We start from the raw sequence: 18,612 nt of genomic DNA, 5'->3' as shown, positions 1-18,612 counted from the left end.
GACACTCATTGGTCAAAAGTATCCGGATCTCCTCGGTACTGGCTTCGTACGCTCTCAAACTCAAATCCCTGATGCTGCACATGCAAGCAATAACAAAGTAACTTTGATATCGATATCAAGTTGAGGTGTTCACATTACGGTGACTTAATATGGTTTGTCATTTATGACAGTGAGAAAAAGAACAACAGTTGTTCTTTTTCTCACTGTCATAAATGACAAACCATATTAAGTCACCGTAATGTGAACACCTCAACTTGATATTGATATCATAGAGGTAACTCTAAGACTAGTAGGTCCCGAAGAATCGATTTGCTTGGGACCAATAGGCTAGTTATGTAGTGAGCAAATTTAAAATCGTTAGTTTCGTATTGATTGTTGTCGATATCATCTCGTTATATCACGTGATATAGAGCGTAATGAGAACGAGGTATTAGGTGCAATTTTTCATCCAAATTCGGAGAAACTGGCACCACTGCTAAAAAACCATTGACGAGTTGACAGTTACACGCTTTCAAAGATCTCATCACTTTCCAAAATTCAACCTTCTTCATACTAAAAAATATCCTTCCCGTGACAACCGTGGGGATTCAGAGTATACAGTAAGATGGAGCAAGATGGATCATCTACTTGATTTATTTATATTTTTGATTGTCACAATGTAGCCCCCAAGGCTGGTTTGAAAAAATAAACCAACATTGTGTTTGCATTGAACCTGTTGATATTGACAAAGACATATTGGCAACATGGTATCTAGTAACAACGAATGTCGAACTAACAATTCTTTCCCTCCCCGATAACTGTAAGAACTTGGTCGGCACCGTTATCGATGTTCATGCTCATTGAAGGACGTGCAGGAAATGGACTTAAAGATTTGCATATAACGTTACAAAAGTGCCATAATTCCGCTGGGGGTTAGGTCTGCTTGCCTGCGATACTACAGCATCAATTCAATAACTTTGTTTTAAGATCGAAATCTGATTATTTTTTTTAGGATGCATCAGCGCGGCGTGCGTCTTCATGCTGTGGACAAGGCACCTAGTCATAGTGTACATGTACATCGTCTCTGTTGGCCTCATTTTCCTGTCCTACTGGAGCAACGTGTCGGCCCTGTCGGTCATATCGGACGGTCCCAGTTTACTGGAGGACATTCTATCCCTCAACATGGAACGACTGTTGGATCCCGGGGGCGTCGCACTTTCCATACTACCCCATCTGCTGGCCCAGTGGCTGATGGGGGTTATTTTTGCGTACATCCACTTGGGACCAAAGTAAGTGATAAACCTACCAGGATACATTTATTCAAAAAAAAAACAGAAATCAATTCCATCGTTTGCTTTCAGATACAAGCTGATCCAGAAAGCGCTACCATTCAGCTTCCTGATGCCACTTTTCCTGGCAATGCTGCCGCTGCCAACGGTAGTGCTTAAACATTCCCCAGCGTTCGCCGCCATCATGCCGTTGGTTCTATCCAAAATTGCCCTGTGGAGCTCATCGTTCGATGTGGTCAAGACTATTCTAAATGGCTACCAGCATGCACGTAATTTTGCTAGTAATTTTGGCATCTCGGCACTCATAGAAAACGAGTGGCAACGGCTAAATGTACCCTGTGTGTTGAGGGCATTCTGGACTATCCGTTTGACCGAACAGCTGATAAGTCTACTGCTAAACTCGGATGTTCCCCTAAGGTTTGCTGTCACTGTCCAAAGTTTGCTCGTGAGTGGGTGTGAGACACTGACAGCTGTTTTAGGAATGACCAGTATCATTTCCCTCATCTGTCACTACATCGGAAAGGCGTTCCAGTTGTTTCTACTATCGGAGGATTACGATGAAGACAAATCTATAGGAACCGTGTCGGCAATTCTTTTCTATATATTAGCACTACAGACTGGACTTACTTCGCTGACCCCAGATAAAAGATTCATTCGATTGTGCCGGAATCTGTGTCTATTGATCACGGCGTTGTTACATTTCCTGCACAACATCGTTGCTCCAATCCTGATGTCGCTCAGTGCTGCAAGGAATCCATCGAGGTGAGTTGAAAAAAAATCGTTTAACAGTGGCAGTCCGTAATTTATGTGTCGGTTTGATGAAATTTAGGAAACGCCATGCCCGAGCTTTGATGGTGTGTGCATTCTTGCTGATGACTCCAATCGGACTGCTGAGTATCCTATGGACTCGCCATTCTCCGTCGACTTGGTTGCTAGCAGTAACGGCGTTCTCAGTGGAAGTAATCGTTAAGGTAAGCGCCGGAGTACCGTTTTCGGTTCGCTATTCCCCGGTCCCCTCGCTATTTACACTACCGATCATAAGTTCAAGGACACCCCCAAAAAACCATGCAAATATGTTTTGTTAAATGATCTCTCATTTTACGTTCAATTTTCGATCTCCAAAGGTTATTTGAATGGTATGAATGGTATAGCATAAGTGTTCTACTACTACTTTTATTTCAAAATTTAATTTGGCCCTCCCAATTCTGAGAAAATCAGTCACGATTCTTCAGAGTCAATTTTGAAAAATATTATAACTTTGGGTGAACAAAATTTGAAAATTATATTGAACAATTTGCCTACGAGGAAAGTTCCATTCAATACCTTTCAAATTAATGATCTAAAGAGAACGAAAATTGAACGTAACATGACAGAGATATGAACATAACAAATTTGTCATGTTTTTTTTTTGGGGTGTCCTTAAACTTATGATCGGAAGTGTACTTACTATCACTATTGCTTTAAATTATTGCAGCCGAAACTAGAATTACTATAACTATAAGAATTATATGCTACCTATTGATTTTTGCTGCAATAATATGAGATTTTTCCGGAAAATAATGATATTACCGGTTGCCGTAGATTTGCTTTGCTGCCCATAAATGCATAACAGTCCCGTGTGACTTTTTGGCAAAAACTTAGTTATCTTCTGGAATCGATTATTAACTACCTGAATTTAAAAATGTGCACTAGGGTGGGTCAAGTTTATATGGTGAATCACAACTCTATGCTCCCCATTGCTCTTTCGATGCATATTTAGGTCCTCAACAATTGTGCAAAATTTGAGCGGATTTGGTTATGATCTGGATTTACGGGAGAATTTTAAATTTTGTATAGGCAAATGTATGGAATTTGACACGAACTATTCTTTCGCTTGCCAAAAATTCAAAAATTTGCTCGATAACCGAACCTCGGATTTAGATTGGAAATACTATGCAGAACAAGTTTGTCAAAGTGCGCAAGTCGTTTTAACTTCTGAAAAAAAAATGTTATGTGCAGTGCAGTGGTAAGCGTGATTGCCTCTCACCCCAGCAGGCCTGGGTTCAATCCCAGTCGGCGCCGTCGGGATGTTCTGAAGCATAACATCTCTGATCACGCCTTCCTTCGGAAGGGATGTAAAGCCGTTGGTCCCCGGTTCATGAGTTGATGGGTCGATAGGTAGGGTCCAGGTGTAGGAGCTGCCTTCCTGGCGTCGGTAGCATTGGTTCTCAGCACGGAAAACAAGATCGACGGAAAAACAGATCAAGAAAAAAAAATACTATAGACCTACTGAGCACCTACCTATTATATGTGAAGTGAAGCATTTGGTCAAAGTAAAAAGTATAATAACTTTTTGAACAGAAGTCGAATCATTATGCAGTCTTCGACAAAGTTGTTCTGCATAATATTCCCAATTCGAGGTTTAGTTAAAATTGAGTAATTTTGTAACGACTCGGTTGCACAAGTTCCTTAAACTGGCTACATTGGTGTGAGCGATTGATGTTTGGTGTGTGAGTTGTTTGGGAGTGACCGCGGTTGTGTGAGTGAGTTGCGTGTTGGTCCAAGCCCGAATGTAACTGAAAGCATAGCCAGTGTGTTCTAAACCGTCGTGAAGTAAAAGGAAAATATAGTTTACGGTTGAACTAAATCTGTGTTTTGAAAAAGGAATCCGAAAACGAAAAATCGATCCCTTCCGTTGTTAAGTTTTACATTTTTTTTTTATTATTTTACAAGCAAATGAATAGTTTCGTGTTATTTTCCATATATTTGCCCATACCAAATTTAAAATTCTCCCGCAAATCCAGATTATAACCAAATTCGCTCTAATTTCGTACAGTTTTTAAGGAACCTCAATGCGCATCGAAAGAGCAGTGGGGAGCATAAGGTTGTCATGTTAACCCACCCTAATGTGCACACAATGGTTGACTGTTTTGTTCTTAAAAGATAGTAAAAAAATACCAAAACATGGTTATCTCAGCCATAAGATACCATGAAAGAAAAAATAAATAAACTGCGTTTTTCTCGGCCTCCACATGAGACTGTTATGCGTTTATGGGCAGTTTGCATCTCTGTTTATTTTTTTTGCAAACAATGATAATAAGTATTCAGCGGTGCGATCTTGTTATTCAGCAATAACTATGTCCGTCTTTTTAGGTATTAGTCAGCTTGGCGACGTACACGTTATTCCTATTGGATGCTAGAAGGCAGACTTTCTGGGAAAAATTGGACGACTACGTGTACTACATACGAGCGTTTGGAAATTCGGTAGAGTTCTGCTTTGGAATATTCCTGTTCTTCAACGGAGCATGGATTCTAATTTTCGAATCAGGTAATTCTTCTTCTCTGCCTCAGTTGTTTATGTTGTGACCTGACTGCGTTTTCCGCGAACCCTTTGTCACTAATCAAAACCTTGCTGCTATTTCCTTTCCCATAATGCTTTATTTTATGTTATTTTTTGTATTTTTGTGTTTTTTTTGGCTTAACCGTTTACAAAAAGTTTATTTTTTGCTCTTCCTACATCCCTTCATTTCCTTCACCAATTTTTTCACTTTGGATATTTAAAAAAAAACTTACGACAATCGAATCAAAATTGTACAAAACAAACAAAATCGAATCATGTAAAATAAAACAAAACATGGCGACCTGACACTTAGCTACCATTCCTGTAGGCGGAGCAATTCGAGCACTGATGATGTGCATCCACGCGTACTTCAACATCTGGTGTGAGGCACGTGCAGGCTGGGGTGTATTTATGAAGCGGCGCACGGCGGTGCACAAAATAAGCTCGCTACCGGAGGCGACACCGCTGCAGTTGCGCTCCTTCGATGATGTCTGTGCGATATGCTATCAGGTGTGTATGAATTTGTTTTCCTATATAATTATGTTTATATACACCTATAAGGATTAACAGATGAAATAGCCTCCCTAAAACACCACTACCGTGGAGGCACCATATTTGACGCAGGTCCTAATTTGTCGTATTTTTGTACTAAGCCCGCGCTCAAACAAATATTTGGGAGGGTGGGGGTTTACACTATGTAGACAGTTTTATTTACAGTGAAGAAATTAAATGTCAAACTCTGGTATGTGGCTAAATGAGCTGGATCTAACTGGAATACCTAGGTGAATTGTTTTAATTGTGTGGCCAGGAACCTACCGGCAAAACATTCCGAGTACCAATGCTGCAGCAAAAGATCACGTTGGAGATGTCGCAACCCAGACAACCAGAAGTCGTATAAAAATTTACATACAGTATCGTAAATAACTACAGTTTAAGTCAACATCGCATATAAGTATGACATACATCGCATTGTGTTTAATTTAAATCGTATAGAATGCAAATTTCCGACTTATATGCGATGATCATTTTTCCATCGTACTGTACCACAAATGAAATCGGATTACATCGTAAGACTTTTCAAATTGAATTTGTTATGATAGATTAAATCAAATATGACGTCAAATCAACTCGATTCATAATAAATTTAAATTTGCACGTATATGGCCTCCACTTTTGTAGGTATAAGCCCTTTTTTGCATTCTACACGATTTGATTGTTTGTATATATGTTTGTAAATCACAGAAACAACTTTGAATATACGTACATTCTGGTTGTCTGGGAAGAGTTGCTGTTGATGAAGTTCGAGGAACGTCGTAAAATTTCAAGTTCAGTTCGGACTCCGATTCATTCTACAATTCAATTGTCCAGAAGACAAATTAAAGTTCTGCTTTTTGAATTGCTATATTTTTCACTGATACCTTAAGGTGTGGTGTTTTAACCAAATTATCTCGAATATGGTAAAATTGATCGAAAAGGCCAACTGACAATCTTTTATAATTATGCTAAAGGATATTCTGTGAAATTGTCAAAGTCCTGGGATTTCTCACAAAAAGGCAAACCAACAACATTATCGGATAGAGGCAACTATAACCTTTCCGAAAGTGGTATTGGTTTGCGTGGGTGTAGTTTGGTTCGCGTGTAAAGGGCCTTAGAAAGTTTGTTTACAAATGCTCTTGTGCCGTTATCAAATGTTATGCCTGATTTCATCTTTTTGATGACTCCCAATTATACTATGTATGCAGCAGCATTGGAATTTTGCGAGCCTGTGATCAATGTCTAATATGCAGTTTATCATACCATTTCATAAAAATTGCGTGTATGTGATGTAAATAAATATTATCCGTCGGTCATGTATTACTGTCAAAATTAAAAAAAAAAATCTCAAAATTTTCGTTTTCGAGTTTTTTTTTATTTATTCAAAGGGGGGATGTTTCTCAGAGTCTTAATATAGATTAATCATCGATCGAGATTCCACTTGCTGTAATAACGGCCTCCACATGCTTCCGGAATGCACGGCAGGTTCTAATAATGTAGTCTGGATCTTTTTCTCTCCAGGTACGGGTCAATGTTTGTCTGAGGCTTGCTGTACTCGGGAGGCGTTTAGAACAGGCCTTCACCTTCATGACGTGCCATATTGAGTAATCCAGCGGATTAAGATCGGGGCTGGATGGCGGCCACATATCCTTCGCCCAGAACGGAAGATGTTCCTGCAACCACTTCTGAGTGCGGTTCGAGGTGTGGCACGGAGCCCCATCTTGTTGAAATACAACATTTTGCTTCGGACCGTACTGTTCTTTGATCTACGGAAGAACATTCTTACTTAAAATCCCGATGTAGACCTCCGTGTTGACCTTGTTGCCTTCTGGAATGAACACCGGGTCCATTTTTTTTTTGCCATCGGAAGCCACCAATCCAAACACCATAACGCTAGCAGGGTGCTTGGTCAGATACACGTTTTTGTGCTCGTCGGCCACGTCTTTTACCGGAAGCGAACTAATGTCGTTTTCGTTTTTGCGGTGTAGCTACACCGGTGCTACACTGCCGTACACCGAAATATTTCAGGGTGTAGATATAGGATGCACCTTTGTTTACAAACAAATGATGTTGAGCTGTCAAAGACTCGCTCTTATTCCTGCTTACACTACACCAGTGCTACACCGCAAAAACGAAAACGGCATAATATACCGGTCGTTTCTGGAATTTGATACGGGATCGACGGTAAACAGGATTACCGGATTTTTTCACTTGAGGAAGTTCAAGATTTTCTTGCATCGTTCGTAGCTCCCGGATGCGGTTGGTAATCATGTGAGTTTTTTTCCGTGCCCTCGACTTCGCCCCGCAATTTTCCTTTACGATATTCCGTGCCGTAAAGTCACTGATCCCGTGTTCCTTTGCCATTTTCCTTATGGAACGCACTGGATTCACCCGAATCTTCCTTTTGATAGCAGCGATAACCCTCGGAACCCGAGCTGACCTCAGACAACCTGTGGCCACCTTCGCGGATAGTTGTCCTATCTTTTCTCGGTCTAAAACCCTTTTGACGGTACACCGGTACACTCCCACGGCGATTGAAATGTCTTTTTGCGACATTTGCGCGTGGGACAAATCACAAATACGCTGCCACTTTGTCATGGTGCAACTGTCAAACTAAGTAAATCATTTTCTTTTATACACAGCCTACTACGGTATGAGCTATAGGTTCCGTCACAGAACAGAAGGGGCAGTGCAAACAAATCGGTAAATCAAAAGGTGGTTCATTTTTCTGCTCAACAAGCGATGTATTGATGTAGCGTTCCACACGGGCTTTCTATGTGCACTCACACTATCATAGAATGCTGTCTATCTTAACTGCAGGCAGAAGATGCCTTCTACCGCTAGGTGCGCTAGTGTTCACAAATGACAAGTGGAGCCACTTTGTGATCCGAAGGTTCCGTGCATGCAAAGAAAACCAAGGCATTGTATGCACAGGTGAAACGGGAACCTTATTTGTACGATGGTGCAAACATTATCACGCATACGGTACATAAATCAACATGCTTTACGAGTTGGCAACTTTGCTAGGTCTGATCCTTGAACGCGAGAAAACTGCTCAAATTTTAATTCCAAATTTACGTGTCTGGTGTCGGTTTGAACTTCTCATTATTTTTTTTTAACAAAATGGCGTTTTTTTTAATGCTGCTTTGGGTCAAATGAAAAGGCATCAACGAGAGTGCCATGAATCACAGCCCCGGTAGAAACTCCGACACCAACGCGTCCGAGACACACATCTTGTGGTAAAAAGGTGGGGAAAAAAGCGACAGTGTCCATAGAAGTGTTTAGGAAGATACCCCTGTAATATGGTTATCAAAATTCATGAATTTACAGCAGGAGACTGTTTATCATAATTTTGTGATCATCCGATGGATTGTCCCCGGGACGGCCATTCCAGAGTAGGTTCCCATAGGGCCTCTAGTGGCCATAGAAGTTGTTTGGAAAGATGTTTCTACAATAAGGGCCGTTTTGTTACGTTGGTGATACATTTTAACCTCCGAAACCGTACAGAGTGCGTCCCTGTCGCTTCAGAGTGTAGATGACATCCATGGTCGTGACGGTTTTGCACTTGGCGTGTTCAGTGTAGGCGACAGCATCACGGATCATATTTTCTAGGAACACCTTCGGATTTCCTCGATCAGACCGGAAATACGCTTGACACCACCACGTCGAGCCAGACGCCGGATGGCAGGCTTGGTAATACCCTGGATTTTATCACGCAGAACCTTCCGATGACGCTTGGCGCCTTCTTTTCCAAGACCTTTGCCTCCCTTGCCACGACCAGTCATTGTTGCTTGATGTTTGTCGTTGAACGGGTGAATCGAAACTAAGCCAAAAGCGACTTTTTGACTTTAAATGATCTATATTTCTTGAATTTGTGTGGTTTACATGTATTACTTATCAAGTGACACAGACGCGTCTTTTCAACTTTAGTTCCTTTGAAATTTCAATTACCCTTGAGAGGCGGGATCTGCGGCAAATCAGCGGATACAGACACCTAACCAAGGCGGAACACTTGACTACGGTTTTCTCCACATGCAAGCGGAATAGGAGCTTTTAATCGAACAACATCCCGAGATAGGTTACTTCGGCGGACCACTCAACCCTTGTGCCATCCATGATTACAGTACAAGATGGAGCCGGTTTCAGTTTGGGCGATTGCCGATGGAGGAACATGATCGCTTGTGTTTTGGAGGCATTGATTTTGATTTTCCACGTGGTGGCATAATCAGCAAAGGCGTTAAGGCATCGTTGAAGTTTGTTCGTTATTTCGCGAGGCATCCTTTCTTTGACGGCTATTGCGGTATCATCTGCGAACAGGAAAAACACGCAACCGTCTCCAAAGGGAGGAATGTCGGAAGTGTAAATGCTGTAAAGCAAGGGGCCCAGCAGACTGGGGGAGGTAGCTCATCGATTCTTCCGGTTCGCCTCCTAGCATCGTGCTATAAGGTACCAGGCGATAACCAGGGTAGTTGATCGATAGCTCGATGACATCATTTCGTTGGCGTCTGCAATGGGAAATTCTCATAGCAGGCGTTGACGATGGGACGTTGCGAGTTGTTGAATAGCAACTATCGTGGTAACTCACCGATTACCTGTCGATCTGCCAAATTTGGAAAGACGTCTGCATTGAATTGTCTCATATAATAATATTCCGCCCACTATATCACAAGAAATTGCGAGTAGCTGAGTGGAATGGAGATAAGTTAAGCATTGGGTACAGGACCAAGTCTCCCCTGGGTGGTGCCAAAAGATGAGCGCAATAGAATCATCAAGTTGCCATAAGGCACGGAATGAGACTATTGCATGGCTGCGTAGTCAAAGTCTTCCATTCGTTAGTCATTTCAGGTGGATTAGAACAGGTTTGGATTTTTCAGATATAAGATACATTCATACCATTGGCATTTGGTATTTGAGATAAAGACAGAGACAGGATGCGGAGGGCCCGCTTAGGGGGAGCGTAACCCATGTTATGGCTTCCATTTATTAAATAGTTCAGATAGGCTGGAAATGATAGGTTCATGGTGAGAAAATGTACCATATGGTGCCCGTTCACTGATCATTGCAACGTTGATGATTTCCTATAGTGACACATATCACCTTCTTAATGCTTCAGTATGCCTCAAACGATTAATTCTTAGTTGTTAATAGAACTTCCTTGATGAAATCGGCTGCTTCATGCAGACTGAGCAATTCTGATTATAGTGTCAGATTTGTTCTGTATACAGAGGAACTGGGAGGGCTTATTAGAAACTTATCACCAATAAAATAATGATCTTCTAGTAAATTTTGCATTTAATTTTATTAATATTTTATTTTATTTAAGCATATTATTTTTGTTACAGTCAATTTGCATTAGCATATGATACAAGAGATTTAATATTACTTGCTCGTTTTTGCGTAAAATAATCAATATTTATCTTACTTGTAATTACCTTTGAAAGTTTTTTTTTAAGTTTTTTTTTTTGTGATCTGAAAATTTACCCAGTTTGGTTAGAAGTTTCGAAGCTAACGCATGTCCACAGGCCTAATAGAAAGATAGGCAGAACAAGTGTATCATTAAGAATGGTTGCATGCAGGGTTGCTTCCACTCACTTGCTATAGATGGGTGATTTTCGGAGTTTTGAATTCGTTAGATGTTGTAATGGAGATTTGTGCTGTTGGATGCGGGTGGAGATTGGAGGGCGGGTGTTTGATGCATAGAGCCTGTCAATTTCGCTTTCAGAGTGTCGCAGTCAGCGGTTTTATGATTCGTGAGCGCTCGCGATTCGTAGAATCGTTGATTGTGACTGCAAGTGGATTTGAAGGGTTTTGTGTTTCGGACGCTTGTTTTTGGCCTTTTCTTGTGTCTAACATGTGCAGAGTATCATTATAACGTCTACTGGTTTTGAGATTCCTGGTGGCGTGAAATATATTTGTGAGAATATCTTTTTGAGATTTTAACAGTCACGTTTTGTTTGTAGTTTATATTTTATTTATTCATGTAATTATCGTAAATAATAGTTATTCAATAATAGATAGTTCATCCATATATTCGTACTTTGACGCGAAGCGCTGTGGATTATGAGATGCTCGATGACCCTGGAGGGATCGATTTTGCTTACTGAGCAGAAAATCATAGATTTAACCCCAAGCTCTTCAACAGCACAATAAATCGCCACCATCATGTGTATATTTGATATTAAACATTAACCTTGGAAACTATTTGCATATCAAGCGAAAACGTAGTCCTGTATTGTCGCGAAGCGTTATGGTTCTGAGATGCTCGATGACCCTGGAGGGATCGTTTTTGCTTACTGAGCAGAAAATTATGGGTTTAATCCCAAGCTCTCCGTCATGCCTCTTAAAATTCATTATCACTAAACAAAATTAATATGTTCTTTCGATAGCCGGCTATCGAGAGATTAAATAAACAACAAATAAACAATACATACTTTTGGTTGCATCGCCAACTTGAGGTGAATCCTAACCGAATACCCTACCCAACCCTCCAACTCCGTAGCACTTATGAGGGTGTCGCTAAGCCGGTGGCCTCTCGTTAAGTAAGTACTACATCAACATTTCCTTCCTTATCCCTAGTTATGGTAAAGATGGGCGTGGCCGGGAATAGCGACAGTCATGCTTCTGTTACTCTTGTTTAGATTGGAACCAATGTTTACTCCTCAGCATTATTCCTGAAAGTAGTCTAACTGAGAATTTCAGAAGATACGTGAGTGTCGCTAGTATCCAATCTACGAAGTATATCATAACAACGCTAACGCTAACGCTAACGCAAGGGGCCCAGCAGACTGCCTTGCGGGACTCCTGCTGGGATGGAAAACGTGTCTGAAAGACAACCATTCAACGATACCTTAAACGACCTTTGCTGGAGGTAGTTACGGGTGATTTTAACCAGATGTAATGGAAAGTTGAAGTTACAAAGCTTGTACACAAGTCCGTCATGCCAAACATTGTCAAACGCCTTTTCAACGTCTATCAAGGTCATGGCTGTGGACTTGGATACAGCTTTGTTACTTCGGATGTTATTCATCACGTACTAGCTGATGATTAGTGGAGTGCCCCTTTCTGAATCCAAACTGTTCCGGAAGGAGAATGTTGTTTTCCTCGACAAACTTGAGCAAACGATTGAGAATGAGTTTCTCGAACAATTTGCTCAGCGCTGAAAGGAGGCTGATTGGTCTGTAGCTTGAAGACAATGTTGGATCCTTACCGGGTTTGCGGATTGGTATGATTTTTGCTACTTTCCAGATGCTTGGAAAGTAGTGCAGTTCCAAACATCTGTTGAAGATAGCGGTTGGAAGACACTGCACTTTCATGCTGAGCCTCTTCAAGATCAAGTTGAATATACCGTCAAACCCGGGAGTCTTCATGTTCTTGGTGCATTTCAGCGCTGAGCAAATCTGGTGTACTGTTATCATATCCACCGGAGACACGACACAAGGGGAGGTATCTAAGTTTTGAACGCATTGCGCAACCTGATCATCGAGCGGACTTTGGATAGTCGAGCCAAGCAAATGCGATGAAGCGACATGCTCGCCGATCATATTTGCTTTCTCCTGTGGGGTGATAAAAAGCCGATCGTCATCATTTTCGACTCTGAGAGGTGGAACGGGTTTGGGATGAGTTTTCAGGACCTTGGCTACCTTCCAGAATGGTCTGGAGCGGTCATCCAGATTCTGAACAACACGCCCGAAACTTTCATTTCGGAGTGAGTCCATTCTGGAAGCAATCTGCCTATTCAGATCGGCCATTTCACGTTTTTTGCCCAGATCTCCAGTCCTCTGAAACTGGCGTCTACGAACATTTCTCAACCCAATCAGTAATTGGGTGTGGGAATCAATAGCAACAAACTTCCCCTCACAGGAACTTGTCGAACGAATGCCTCGTCAGCCATGGATATGGCCTGTTGGAGTCCTTCCAACGTCCAGTCGATGTCATCTACGGTGTTGAGCAGTGGATTTTCATCGATGTTGCTGTCTACTGCGGCACTTACGTAGAGCACCGGTCATGTTGACGAAAATTTCCATCAGTTCATCCGCTGAAAACAGATCGGGGTTGTTGTTTTGCGCTGGTGGTTGTCTCCAGAATCCAGGGGGGGATGGAGAACTTTGGCCAGCAGAATCACCAGAAGTTGCTTGAGCGGAATGCACCCGCGAATTCGCTTGCCTTTGCTGAGCAGCACGAAGAGGCGGGAAATCCTCCGTCCGAAATGCCGGGACTTTGTCCTTCTTGCGTCCTGGTTGGTTGTTAGTTGCCGCCTGTTTTCGGATGCGTTTGAAGTCCTCGCGTTTGGAGCACTGTCTGTCGGAACCTTGGTGAGCACCACCACAGTTGGCGCATTTTAACGCCACGGCTCCATCCGCAGGGCAGTCGGAAGTGGCGTGGTTTTGAGCGCAATTCTCGCAGCGTGGCTTAATGTTGCAGTTGCGGGTGCCGTGTCCAAAGTTCAGACACCGTTGGCACTGAGTCACATCGCGATGGCCGCCACGGTATGGCTCCCAGCGGTCGATGATGCAATTGATGGAGCGGATGGCTTTCAGCGCGTTGAGCGTCACCGTTCCCTTCTGAAAGTGTACCAGGAAAAGGCAATCCGGATACGCCTTCACATTCTCGTCTCTTCTTGTCATCCGATAGACGGCACACGGGAAAAAAAGAGTTCCCATATTCGTGAACCACAGCCGTGAACCAGAGTTCACGGTGTATATTTGAGAAAATTTTGTTCTGGATAGTTGGCCGTGATTTTTAGTTTTTTAGGATTTTTTTCCGAGCACTTGGGGCCAGCTTGTAACGGTCCCTGATTTCAGCTTCGATAAACTTTGGGTCGAAGTTTGGTAGGCCCCTGATGACGACCTTGAATGGTTTCTCACCGGGAATGTCGTGGGTGAAGAATTCCGCCTTGGAATTCCTCAGGTGGGCGACGACCAAGTCATACTCCGCTTTGGTACGGAGCACCACCTTGGTGCCGACTCTGCCCAACTTGTATTCGGCTTTAACGCCCAGCGTCGCTAGATCCACGATGAGCTCATTAAGATGAGCATTTTTCACTACCAATGGAGGTAGCTTCACTTTTGCCGCACTCGGGCCGGCAGAATTTTCGTTGTCGATGGCGTCGCCGAAATCACCGATGTCGCTGGCGTTCGTTGCTGTGACGTCATCACGTCCACTCGCACCATCGGACTGGCCTTGGTTTTTCTTCCTCTTCTTGGATCGCTTCACCGTGGCGGAGGTGGTATTCCCAACGTCGGTGGGAAGAGTAGCGTACCTATTTGAAATAGGTACACTCGTGCTACACTCACCACTGTTCTTCTCCGCTTTCTCACGGAGCCTGCTCCGGGAGCGCTGTCTTCCCATCACACGATGCGACCGACACTACTGACGACGCGAATAAACGTTTGGAATAAATTATCGAACAACTCGACTGAGCGAGCAAATACCGGACTGTACTGCTTGACGAACAAGCAGAGAATCTAAGCCAAAAGCGTAGTTAGCAACCTGTTATATAGACAAACAGCTCTGCCGGTACCATATTTTCTCGCTTCCCATATACATATGCAGCTTTGTCGATATTGGGAAATTCTGCGTGATAAAATTCAAAGCCTGCCATCCGTCGTCTGGCTCGAAGTGGTGGTGTCAAGCGTAACTCCGGTCTGATCTACGAGGAAACCCGAGGTGTGCTGTAGGTGTTCCTAGAAATTATGATCCGTGATGCCGTCACCTGTACTGAACACGCCAAGCGCAAAACCGTCACGGTCCTGGATGTCGTCTACGCTCTGGAGGGACGCACCCTGTACGGTTTCGGAAGTTAAAACTTATCACCAACGTAACATTGGTGGCCCAGAAAAGTTAGAATAGAATTTATATAGAGTATCCCCTGCTTCCAAGTTTGGTTACAGGATTACAACTCTGGAGAGCAGCGGCGCCGATTGTGTAGTGGTAAGCGTAATTACCTGGGTTCAATCCCAGTCAGTGCCGCCGGGATGTTCTGAGGCATAACATCTCTGATCACGCCTTCATTCGGAAGGGAAGTAAAGCCGTTGGTCCCCGGTTCATGAGTTGATGAGCATTTTGTGTGGTCGTTGGGGGCGTGTGGTTCTGAATTGGCAGCAAAATGTTCCGCAATTGCATCCTCCCTATTCGTAGATCGGAGGCGAATGTCACTTCGACTTGTTTTATCTAGGAACCATTCTCTGGTGACTGTGTTGGGGAAGCAGCATATGCATGTACGTTATTGGTGGATTTGTTAGTTATTTCGAAGCTTTTGGACAATACTTGAAATTTACCACTTTTTTCAATAGTTTCAATTTGAAAATTAACAGTCAAAAGCATTGTTATCGATGCGTAGAAATGTTTCTGTTGGATTGATTGGTGATTAAATTTTTGAAATTTGTCCAGGGGCAGCTAAGTTATTAACGTTCAAAATCTTTCATTATTTAATTTTTCGGTTTTCTTACGACGTTGTCCTACGCGAGGGGGACGACTCTATCTACGCTGCAGGAAATATTGTGTTGTGCTGTGGCTAGCTGCTCACACACTGAGTAGATAGAAAGAAGATTGATGATGATTCTGAAGATTTCCTGCAAAAAAATGATGCGCGATTCAAGTATATGCGAGAAATGCAAGAAGATTTTTCGAAGATTGATTCGCTAGTGAGAGATTTTTTGAGCATCTAAAATTGAGATTTAGATGTGTCGCCCCCCTCGGTCCTACGTCAATACAGATATCAAAAATCTAAAAAAATCAATTTTTCTTCTTTTCTTGAAAAAAAAATACGCTCAAAATATTGTTTTTCTAAGTCATCATGGCAAAAAGTCTGACTCACAAAACCGCAAAAAACGACCTTTCGGTTTTGTTCAGAACCCAATATGTTTTCATTATGAGATAGGAAGACACGTAAAAATTTTCGGGAATCTATGGAAAAAAACTGACCTTCTTAGATTTTTGGTATCTTTTCCGATATGTTTTAGAAAAATTAAAACGTATCTGGAAACAAATTTTGATTTGAGCGGTAGAAAAAGCTAATGATTTATTTGGATCTTTTTTTCAGGAAATGACATCAGCAAAAATTACCCGTTGCAAGCATTATTTCCACGGCGTATGCTTGAGAAAATGGCTATACGTTCAGGATCGTTGTCCCCTGTGTCACGAAATTATCATGAATCAAGACGGCAAGAACGGCGATTGCAACGGCGAACAGACTAATGAAGACGAAACTGGCCAGGTACAGTAATTGAGATCTTGTGTGATTCTTCATACCTATTGGAAATCTTGCAGAATGCCAATCAAATGTCCAATTCCAATTCCGCACCGGGATCGCTGGGATCGGAAAGTAGCACACTTCACGCACAAACTGACACTTCAGCGAGCGCCACTACATCATCTCCATCCTTAGCTAGCTCCCCGAGCAGTAATGCCGTTTCTGCCAACAGCAGCAACAGCACCAGCACTAGTAGCTACAGTAGCAGTAATAGTAGTAATAGCACCAGCCGGAACCATACGCTAACGGTTAGTGGCTTCCGCATCCCGAGTCCCTCATCGGTGGCCGGCTCTTCGTCATCGTCGTCGGAGGTTTCAACGCCTGTTCCTTCTTCGGTGAGTGCGACCTCATCCGAAACAGCTGCAGCAACTGCCGTAGCGATATCGCAAATCATCCGACAGCACCAGCTACAGCAGCAACAGCAGCTCCATCCACGATCGTCTGTTGATCGTGATTTTCTAGACGAACTGGAGTAAAAACAGGAATCCAGCAAGGTACTAGATGTATTTCCTGTATTTTCTTACCATTTTGTGAGAGATTGGAATTAATCGGAATTCTGTCCTATGTGTACATTTGTTTTGTGTTGCCTTTGGTGGGGCATTGAGAATTGCAATTTCAATGCCTCCCTTGTGAAGTAGGAGTTATTTTAGCCAAATTGCGGGGTCTACATTATATAGTCAGCTTGAAAAGGGAATACAACCAGTCGTTCAAGTGGAGAAGAGAAAGATTGAAATTGTTTAATTTGGTTACGTACCGGATGGCGAGACAGTATGTCTATCAGATGTGGAAGCACCACCTGCTAGCAAGAGAGATTACAGGTTGCGCGAGGTAAAATACTTAAAGACCGTGGGTGGATGGAAGGGTTTATTTTCTCGTTGCGTGAAAGGATGGTAGCCTCATCATCTTGCGCAATCCTCTCGGTTTGACAAAGTTAGTTCCTTTCGATTTCGTCTCCAAGTTATTTCAAAAGAACATTTTAGGCATGCACAACCAATCGCATTGCCGGAGTAGCTCAATCAAATGTTATTTTGAGATCAACATTTATCGGGATCACAAGAAAACTATTGAGGTAGTTGTTAAACACGGTTGTTGCGATATTTTTGCTGTTTTTTTTTTCTTCAGGAAATCAAATTATATCAGAAGTATGTTAACTCCCAATAACCAAATATAAACAATAACTCAAAATTACGAACCTTGTATCTGATGCTTAGAATCGAAAACATGTAAGCATGTTTATTGAAAATGTAATTTTAATGCATTGTAGAATTTCAAAATTTCGCAATCTATTTTCGCACAATTTTTGAATATCACTGAGTGACTTAAGTACAATTCAATAAACAGGATATTTTTGCATTTTAGACATACCTGTTGACAAATTTATTTCAACCACTCTATAGACTTCCCAAATTCAACCCCGACCCTTATATAATCAAAACAATTTCTTCTTTTCCATTTGAACGGCGAAGAGAAAGATACGCAAGTGATATTTTACATCAGTCTATTTATATGTTGTTCTTTTATTGTTTAAGAAGCGAAACCGCAATGTGACTAATAGAGCAAACAAAACTGTGGGTGGGTTAGCATTAATGGAAACGTGTAAGCATAACATAGCAGCAAAATAAAACAAAAAACTATCTCAACGAACGGGGAAAAGAATGCGATCAGTCATCAGCATCATCAAGGCCATTACATTCTTTTCTTTGCTTTGTGAACCGTATAACATGTTAGATACAATCTGTGAAGAAGTCATTTACGTGTAAATATGAAACTATGAGTAAAAAGTGAACAACTGAAATCACGAGACGGAAAAGCAACAAAAAAAAAAATACTGAAAATATAGACGTTAAGTTCTTATAAATGATGCGCTCTGTTCAATGCTCTGAAACAATCCGAAAGTTACACCCATCTGGATAACCTTTCAAGGCCAATGCATGCAGACTGTTGTAATGAACGGGACATGGAGCTTTAACCCCAATACATAATGAAACCTTTATGTTTTTGATATTTTACTTGCATTCGGTGGCAATCTCAGTTAAATATGTATTTTTCATTCCTGTTGCCCACACCAGTCAAACGCAAAAACCACCGTCAAAAGGGAAGATGTAAAAAAGTCACCCGTTGCTACACGCCATTCCAAAGAAGGTGAAAAGTAGCGAAAAAGCTGTGTGTCGGACTGTGAAAATGGATGAGAAAAACAAAACACAATGAAACAATTTCCCATGCAAAGAAAGAGATAGGGT

General features: G+C 42.0%; 1 protein-coding gene across 2 annotated transcripts in view; it reads left to right on the top strand.

Moving 5' to 3' along the window:
- Positions 1-18,151, top strand: part of Trc8 (TRC8 ring finger protein) — a 59,649-nt gene extending 41,498 nt beyond the window's left edge. Inside the window, exons 2-8 of one of the 2 annotated variants that reach the window (XM_065236690.1) lie at positions 992-1,268; positions 1,341-2,030; positions 2,098-2,239; positions 4,401-4,575; positions 4,916-5,097; positions 16,163-16,336; positions 16,390-18,151. In XM_065236690.1, the coding sequence (XP_065092762.1) occupies positions 992-1,268; positions 1,341-2,030; positions 2,098-2,239; positions 4,401-4,575; positions 4,916-5,097; positions 16,163-16,336; positions 16,390-16,848 (2,099 nt within the window). In that variant the 3' untranslated portion in view covers positions 16,849-18,151. Of the gene's footprint in view, positions 1-991; positions 1,269-1,340; positions 2,031-2,097; positions 2,240-4,400; positions 4,576-4,900; positions 5,098-16,162; positions 16,337-16,389 lie in introns of both variants that reach the window. The other variant, XM_065236689.1, reaches the window with a different exon arrangement.
- The last annotated feature ends 461 nt before the right edge of the window (positions 18,152-18,612 follow it).

This window comes from Ochlerotatus camptorhynchus, unplaced genomic scaffold (assembly GCF_037179485.1).
Source record: "Ochlerotatus camptorhynchus isolate MF236.1 unplaced genomic scaffold, CSIRO-AGI_Acam_v1.1 ptg000569l, whole genome shotgun sequence".
Classification (NCBI taxonomy): Eukaryota; Metazoa; Arthropoda; class Insecta; order Diptera; family Culicidae; genus Ochlerotatus; species Ochlerotatus camptorhynchus.
This window is presented reverse-complemented; position numbering and strand designations above follow the sequence as displayed.